The sequence below is a fragment of the Dendrobium catenatum genome, unplaced genomic scaffold, assembly GCF_001605985.2.
Source record: "Dendrobium catenatum unplaced genomic scaffold, ASM160598v2 fragScaff_scaffold_390, whole genome shotgun sequence".
Taxonomy (NCBI): domain Eukaryota; kingdom Viridiplantae; phylum Streptophyta; class Magnoliopsida; order Asparagales; family Orchidaceae; genus Dendrobium; species Dendrobium catenatum.
The window spans coordinates 6,120,155-6,129,071 of NW_021318852.1; the positions used below are offsets into that span (position 1 = coordinate 6,120,155).

General features: G+C 37.3%; 1 protein-coding gene across 1 annotated transcript; it reads right to left on the minus strand.

The window, feature by feature from the left end:
- Positions 1 to 4,362: 4,362 nt before the first annotated feature.
- LOC110097520 (protein WHAT'S THIS FACTOR 9, mitochondrial) lies at positions 4,363 to 6,168 on the minus strand. Its single transcript, XM_020823933.2, has one exon. The coding sequence runs from the start codon at positions 6,129 to 6,131 to the stop codon at positions 4,962 to 4,964; it is 1,170 nt and encodes a 389-aa protein (XP_020679592.1). The 5' UTR covers positions 6,132 to 6,168; the 3' UTR covers positions 4,363 to 4,961.
- Between the last annotated feature and the right edge of the window lie 2,749 nt (positions 6,169 to 8,917).

Here is an 8,917-nt window from a genome sequence, read left to right on the forward strand (position 1 = left end):
ATATACAATTTTAATATCAAATATATCACTCTATCTCCTCCCAACCATCACAATATTATCTTTGAACATCTCCCGCTAAAATCTCCCTTCCCGTGCATGCTCTATTCTGCTCATTCTCTCTGTGCCGATTTCCGTGTGGTGTAGCCTTCCCGCACGTGCTTTGTTCTGGTAGTTCTCGCTCGCACCAACTTCCCATGTACTTTGTTCCTCTATCTATCTCTCACCGATTGGAATAATTATTAGGTCAGGTGACCTGACGTTGCTCTACGTTCGGACGACAATAATATGTCACCATGTGTTCACACTCTTTACCGCGCGGCCCGATGGCCCGACCCGGACCGGAACCCATGATTGTTATGTTCACGTATTGTTCGGTATTGCTATGTATTTGCTCGGTATTGCTCGGCAATAACGAGAAATACCGCTCTGTGAAGACCAATACCAAGCAATACCGAGTTTGGTATTGCTCGCTATTGGTCTTAGCAAAACTCGGTATTGCTCGGTATTGGTCTTCACATAATGGTATTTCTTGTTATTAACGAGCAAAATCGACCAATACCTAGCAATACCGAGCAATATCTAGCAATACGCAAACATAACAATCCTGGGGCCCAATACCTAGCAATATCTAGCAATACCTAGCAATACCGAGCAAAATCGACCAATACCTAGCAATACCAAGCAATCGGTTGACGGGCCGCGCAGTAAAAAGTAAAAACACGTGGCACTATTTTACTGGCGTTCGAACGTAGAGCTACGTCAGGTCACCGTACCAAATAAAAGTTCCACCGATTGAGGCTTTCCTCCTCCCTTCTCCTTCCTCCCATGGATGATCATTCTTTGGATATCAGTTGTTTTAATTTGCCGAAGTTAATCTCCCAAAATTTTGATTTGTCGCAGACTCACCAGTATGAAAGTATTTATCTTGAAAATAATTTTTTTTTCCGCTCTTTATATTTTCTATTTTTAAGAATGATTAATGTTGTTTAGAAATTTGGAAGATTTTGCTTGCATTTTCATCTTTGTTAATATTCATTAATTCAGCAAGTGAAGGGTTGAGGATAGCAGAGATTCCTACTTGCCTTAACACCTTAACTTTATCTTCAGTATCTTCATTCTCTTGTCTTTGAATAAGAAGGGGAACTCTCTTACAGTTTTACTGGAACTACCAATGATAACTAATCAACCATTTTACTACTTTTTTTCTTTTTTTTCAAGGCAATTATTTATATTTCTTTATTAATCTTCTTTATCTGACAATTATTTTTGTAATTTCATATATCTTCTCTGTAATATGATTAAGCAAGTTTTTTTTTTTCTTTAATTTATTTTTATTCATATATTCTATATAAATTAAAGTTCTTTACATGGATTATCTTCACGTGTTATTCCATTTTTACAAATTCCAGCAATATTGCTAGCTTCAACACTCACACTATAAAGCTTTTCTAGGAAGATTGCTTAATGCAAGGCATTTACTTTTAAAGTTGGAGATATTAGCAAGCTTTTCAATGATATAAAGATAATAAATTTGTAAGAAAATCAAACCATGAAATAGATATTTATACCATAAATTCCAAACTGCTATGCTCATAATAAGCAAAAACTGAAGAAATTGTTTAGGGGAAATTGAATTCAAATTTTATTCCTTGGAATCATTACATATATATACACTCTATGAGAATAAACATAAAAAGAAATACATTTAATATAATTAATTATAATAAACATAAGAGAGAAGTCATTTAATCAAATTTATTCTAATAATTATATCCCACGGATCTTAGGGTCAGAAGACAAAAACTCCAACTTACCCACGGATTGCTGACCTATCAAAGCAGTGGAGCCCCTCATCGTGTGATTCAGCATTACCTTTTAAGTTGGGTTGTACAGGTATAATCCTAACTTGCAAACAAATTTATCAAGTAGAGAGATTGATAGTGTCTTTATTAGAACATTGACAAGTTGTTCATAAGTTGGGGTATATACTACTTCAATTTCTAAGTTATCTACTTTCTCAGATATAAAGTGACTATCGATGGTAATATGTTTTGTTTTATCGTAATGTATTGAATCCTTCGACATACTGATTGTGGCTTGATTGTCACATTTCAACTCTATCGTGCTTTCAATCTTTATTTCTAAATTCAATCAATATTTTTATGATCCAAATACCTTCACAAATAGTAATTGCTAATGCTCTCAATTCAATTCTGCACAGTTTCTTGAAACAATAGATTGTTTCTTGCTCATCCATGTCACTAGGTTCCACCACCCAAATAAACAATATCATGTGGTTGATCAACTGTCAACCTGGCTTCCTGTCCAATTTGTATCAGAATAAAGGATCAATTTCAATCATTAATTTTTTAAAATAATAGACCCTTTCCAGGAGTGTTATAGATATATCTAAGGATTTGATATACTACTTATCTGCCTTCATGTGCTCCTTCATAGGATTACTCATATATTGGCTCACCATGCTCACAGCAAACCCAATATCTAGACATATGTGGGAGAGGTATATAAGCTTTCCAGCAAGACATTAATATCTTCCTTTATCTACTGGAACCCCCTCCTTTTATATCCCAAGTTTCTTCTTAGGATCCATAGGTGTACTGGCTGGTCTGCATCCCAATAGGCCGGTCTCCTTCAGTAGGTATAAAGTATACTTGCATTGGGAAACAAATATATCTTTGCTTGATCGAGCTACCTCCATGCCAAGGAAGTATCTGAGTGATCCTAAATCTTTGATTAATTAATCTACGTGATCCTCGACCTCTCAATCACATGCGCAAAAAAGAGGGGAATTCATTTGTTTGACTTGAGTTAAACAAATAAAAGGAGTTATGATTTTGATTTCTATGATTGGCTAATGTTCTCCTAAACTCTCTAAAAAATCATTTGAGGACTTTTATTTGAGTTTAGAAAAGTATCAAGCAAGGAGGTGGGAGGATTTCCTTAGCTTTTAGGCTAAGGAGAATCGGAGAGTTTCCTATAATTTTGGCTTGTAGAAAATGGATAAGAAAATGCAACTTAGATGTTGCAAATTGGAAGAGGTTCTTTGAATATTTTGGTGTTAAAAGAGAAATAATTATTCACTTAATTTAGGCTAAGTAAATGGAGGAGACTAGAATTCAGATCTTATGTTTAAAAGATCTTTCATTGATTTTGTGCTCCAATAAATAGGACAAAAGAACTTAGAATAGTTCCAAGTTCACGAGCTTGCGACATGATGCATGTAGGATTTTTGGAAAATTCAAAATACCATGCATGGGGAAGATTGGTGTTGATAGCTCTTAAAGGGATGCTAAGATTTATGCAAAAAAAAAAAAAATTTAAAATCTTGAAGAGGCTCCAAATTTCATGCATGAGAGAGAAAATTGTGTAAATTTAAAAATAATAATAATATCTAAAAAAAGTGGTCTCCTTTCACCAACAGATGCCAACCCTTTGGTGTTTAAAAATGAACGAGCGAATAAAAAAGGGTAGTGATGGAAAATAGTGGAGCCTCATTCTGTCGCTCCTACTCCATCTGTCTCTCTACAAACCGCACGCAAGGAAGAAAGGCAAGCTCCCTCTCATCTCATTCATGCCCGACCCTTGCTCTCTTCTTCTTCACTCACGCCTGATCCTAGTAAAAGAAAATTAGAATTGCAAGAGGTTCAAGAAAAATGAGGAAAATCTTCACACTGATCAATAATGTATACTAAATGCAAATATAAAAAATAATATTCAAACATCAAACTGGCAAACTGGCAACTCTAAGGGCCTGTTTGGTTGCAAGATATAGCCAAGATTTTGGGAGGAGCTATATTAAATCTTGCCAAAGAATTTTTTAGACACAAAAATCCTACTTTCTTTAATCTAATTCTCCTTCCATTTTAGGTTAAATCCAGGATTTAATATATTTAGACCACTTCTCATTGTCTCTTCTTCTCCTTCATTTAAATACAAAATATTTGAAGTAGTCAATCTGTTTACTAGAATTTGACTAGAGTTAACATCCATTACCAAATCCTACTTGAATTGAATCTTGCTTGCAGCCAAACAGCCATTATATCGAAGTGAATGCAACACGGCTTCTGGCAAAACAGGTAATATATGGGTGAGAAATCTAATCCAAGAATTCATTTACCAGAGCATTTATGGAAAGGATAAGACATCAATCCTGCACAAATAACACTAAATTTTTTTCAATTCAGTAATTACCACAAATAATTTCATCTTCTTGCTCATGCTTTATCATTACCCATGATCTTGGGACTAATAACTCAATGTAAACATAACATCAAAAGGGAGCCAAAGTGTCATCGCAAAACCTTACTTAACAGTAAAATGGTTAACAAGAGAAAACCAAAATTTATGTGTAATCCAAAAATTAATTTATTTCAAGTGCCCATTCCTGCCTTACCAACAATCCCTAGTCCAATCATAATATGAAACTGGTACAAATAGCACAATTACAGATAATGCCAACCATTAAGACCATCTCCAACCGAAAATATCATTTTTAACTCCAAAATGCCAAGATACATCTCCAATCGAACTCCATTTTGCCCCCTTTTGCGAAGGTAACGGTCTTTCTCTTCTTTCGCGGGTTTCTTCAGCAAGTTCGATAGAGACAGAAAAATGGCAAAGATGAACAGTGCAACGTTAATATTGGTGTCCCACTGTTCACCCGCAACTAAATAACGGAAGTTTTACCGTTCAGCTAGAGCTTGCGAACGACGCCATTCAAGCATTTGGAGTTCGGTTGGAGATGCCATTAAAGAAGAAAACCATGCATTGGTAAAGGCTACAACATGCTAACATTTTGTTTCCTAAGAGTAATCGAGTTATATAAGAATTCAATAGCATAAGTGATTCATTAACTCTTCAACTCCATGACACCACTTACCCTTAATATATATTGTAGATTCACCTTCAAAGAATAACCAAGCAAAGCTGGGTCTTCAAAATCACTCATTTTTGTAACACACTTCAGATGAGACCACCTCAGATTCCTCAGAGATAAGATGTCTCCCGCAAATCTCAGGCCTGCCGGCATTCATCATGGCAGCATACCTTTCCCTGATACTGACCAATGGATGCTTACTTAAGAGCTCTCGCCCTCCACCATAGGCCTCCCTGAGAACTACTGTTTGCACACCTAGTTTCTGAGACAGGTAAAAGATTCCAGGGTGGCGCTCGAACACTTTCGTAAACTTATACGGCAATCGTAATGGTTTTCTTAGATTACTCAAATTGCTACGCTCGGTCTTCTTACATAAAGTTAGATGGAGGAGCTCGTGAAACACCCCCACGATCCTCTTCTCGGACACGTCGATGCGGGGGTCGAGGTCGGACGGGTCGGCATAGGGGCTAGTATACGGAAGCGTCTGCCACTCTTGTAGCCACATCATGCACTTGCGCCTGAGTCCGAAACCCCTAGTAAATCTCACCGGAAAGGACAAAGAATCACCATTAAATCCGCCAGCGGAGCTACTCCTCTGTAGCTCAGAAACAGCGAGGAGGGGGTCCCATGCGGAAAGCTTAAGCCAGACGCGCTCATCATCATCCGGCCGGACAAGGCCGAAGAAATGCGGATAGCACTGGAGAATTTTCTTGTGGTAGTCCGAAGGCAAACCCATGTCCCAGCTGAGCTGCTCGACAGTTTGGAGCGGGAGCGATAAATGGGCTGTAAGCATTAGAAGACGGCGTAGGCGGTCTACAAGTTCGGGCTCACTGTCGCGGAGGACGCTGAGCTCAAGCTCGCGAAGCTGGAAGGCGTCGTCGGTGAGGTAGACCCAAGGGGACGAACGACCAGAGGAAAGTTCAGAGGATCTACGAAAGAGGGCCGGAAAGCGGAGCAGGAAATCTGACGGTAGGTGGCGGACGTTACCGAGATGGAGAGGTCGGATTCGGAGTTCTTGGATCGGAACGCCGCCCCGAGGATCAGTGGAAATTAGCTCGAGGAGGCGGTGAACTTGGCGGAGATGGCGTTCGCGAGCTACAACGGAGTCGAGAGCGCGATCCTTTACCCACTTGAGCTTCACATTCACCAGCGTCGCTCGCTGATCGGCCGCGAACGGCAATCTGTACAATCGCCGGCGAAGTAAGCGGCGGGTTCGCGCGATCGACCACACCATCCGTCTGGCCTCTAATCTCTACACAATGCAGGGCCCGCCCATCATTAGAAGTATTCTGTAATTTTATTAATTTATAGTTTTAGTATTTGAATTTAAAAAAAAAAATTAATCATTCATATGTTTAGATTTGAATGAATGATAAGTCAACCAATTAAAAAAAAAATTCATAGATTTTTCTATCAATAATAATATGTGGAATCGTGAACTTATGATTCAAAAGTATTTCTCCGGTATTACTAAATATCTTATGCATTTCTACAAAATTTATATTAATCCTTGTGTTCTAATGAACTTTCATGATTGGAGTGAGATTGTGCATATTTTTATGTGTATTCTCAAAATTATTTATAATTTCTTCATTTTCATTATTATCTATTGATATTTCATATTATTCCATGCTATTATTAAATTAATGTTGTAATCAACAAGGTTGTTGCATGTAGTTATGTACTAATATCTATGATTCTTTATTATTATAGTTGGTTGCATAGCATTGCACCTATAATCACCAAGTATATGTCACGTTATCGTTGTCATAAAGTGTTTCATATATTATTATGTATTGAACATAATATCCTAAATATCATTATGTATATAATATTAGCACACAATTATATATTGTGATTATCATATATTATGTTTCATGTGATTGATAAGATATTTTATGCATATTATTTTGGTATACATGAACTCAACAATATGATTGTATGACTATACAGTGTTTGTAAAGATACGGGCACTATAATTGCATGATATGAGATGATATATTGCTTAATATAAGAAGTGAAAATATGCCTCGCATATGAATGACTTATGATATCATGTACTTTTATATTCATCTAATCCATGCTCATATTATGTGACTACAATGATTTATCAGCTGTATTGTGAACATGTTATTATTGGCTATCAAAAGTCTTATTCAATTTTGTCTGTGGACAGCATCTGACCCTATCAATAGGTTAAGCAAACTACATTAAAAAAACCAAGTGAGAAAATTAATAAGTATTGAGAGTAACTGTGAATCTAAAAGATCACTCTAAATATTAAAAAATATCATCAAGGCTAAAATATGGCTCTTACCTCTTATTTATAGAGTTAAGAGGGCTATACGGAATATACAGACTTATACATGCATGTAAACTGAGTTGAATGGTGTACACATAGCCCTATATCTTTAGCATATCCCTCTACCCCTGACATAGCTTGAGGAATCCCCTCACAAGTACCTTATGCAAGTCTTCGATGAGGGTGGTGGGGGGTGGCTCAAATGCAAAGGGTACGGCCGCACTATCCCGTGGGACAAAACGATTGTATGCCTTTACACTCGACACGAACAGGTCAATGAGAGGGTAGATTAGATCGTGCATACGACTAACCATTAGGGATAGAGGCTTTCACCAGCAAACCCTGATGGTAGTAATATACATGACCTGATCAAAACGGGTTTCCCCCACACGATACAATAGTTCTAGCGGGGTTTATTAGATGTGGGGCCAAGTTTCCCACGGGAATAAGCCCCCGTGGTTAATTACATCCCAGGCCGGAACTTGAGAAAAATCTCAATTAAGGATCATACATTATCTCTTCCTAAAATGGGATTAGAACAAGGGTATAGACTAAGAAATCATACTCAAAAGAAAGAAATGTTCTGAAGGGCTGAATTGACGTACACGGTCCATACCAGCATTCAGAGGCTCTATGGTACTAGAGAATAAATTGGAGAAAAAAAAGTCAAGCAACTGACACATACGTGAGAGAAAAGATGGAGGTGGCGTCATCCTGTGAGCATATAAGTGAGATTTATAGTCCCTGAAAGGAAGGGACCTACCCACTGTCTAGGCATACTACGAGACCGAGTATAGCAGCCTCGAATCCTAAATCTAAGTTGGGCTTAGTGTTCTACACAACACTAAGACCCGTGTCCTAGCTAATGCAATGCAGAACCTGGACTTACCCCGGCCTGGATTGGGGAGCCAACTAATCACCTAATCTCTTTAAAACCATGCCATCAAGTCAATTATAAGAGATAGATGGGTGGTATAATTTTTTGGAAGATATGACCGACATCTATAGAGGTTCCTAATTGATCCTGGACTTATATAGGTCAAATGCTCATAGGTAATGCAATTAAAATTTTGTTTAGTTAGTTGCTAATGTAATGCATGTTTGTTGAAAAGTCAAATCATGAATGCTTTAGATTTTAAAAATAGGCTTAATATAAAAATAATTTTTAGAAAAGACAGAGCCTCCCTAGGTCCGGCACTTCATCCTCATAGGCCAGATTATCCGAACTCTACCCACAAGCAGGGAGGTGTCTTATTATGAGGGAGAGAGATGTAATAATATGCATGCGACCCCGGACGATTACGACAGTTCCATAGATTTGTTAGATTTCTATATTACTTAAATCCTAAAATTTTAAATATTAGTTATGAGTATAAGAGTTTTTGTAGTACTTAGAGAGCCTAACGAAGTCTAAGCAAAAATAAAAATGGCATGAAAGAAAGAAACATAGAAAAAATAGATAATTTCTACTATGTAAGCAAAGTAAATATATCAATATAAATCAACTAATCAAGTAAATGTCCATAAGCAAATTGCCCTTTAATTACAACCTAGGGTCTGTAGAAAATAAAGTGGTCGGGCACCACTGCCAACAACTTAAATTTCTAAGCCTATAACTGACGCAAATAACTTTGATTGGGATATTAGGTCTTCAATTCTTCAGTCTTTTGGGTATCTTCTCATTGGACTCCTTGGATTCGTCGTGACTTGAATATCCA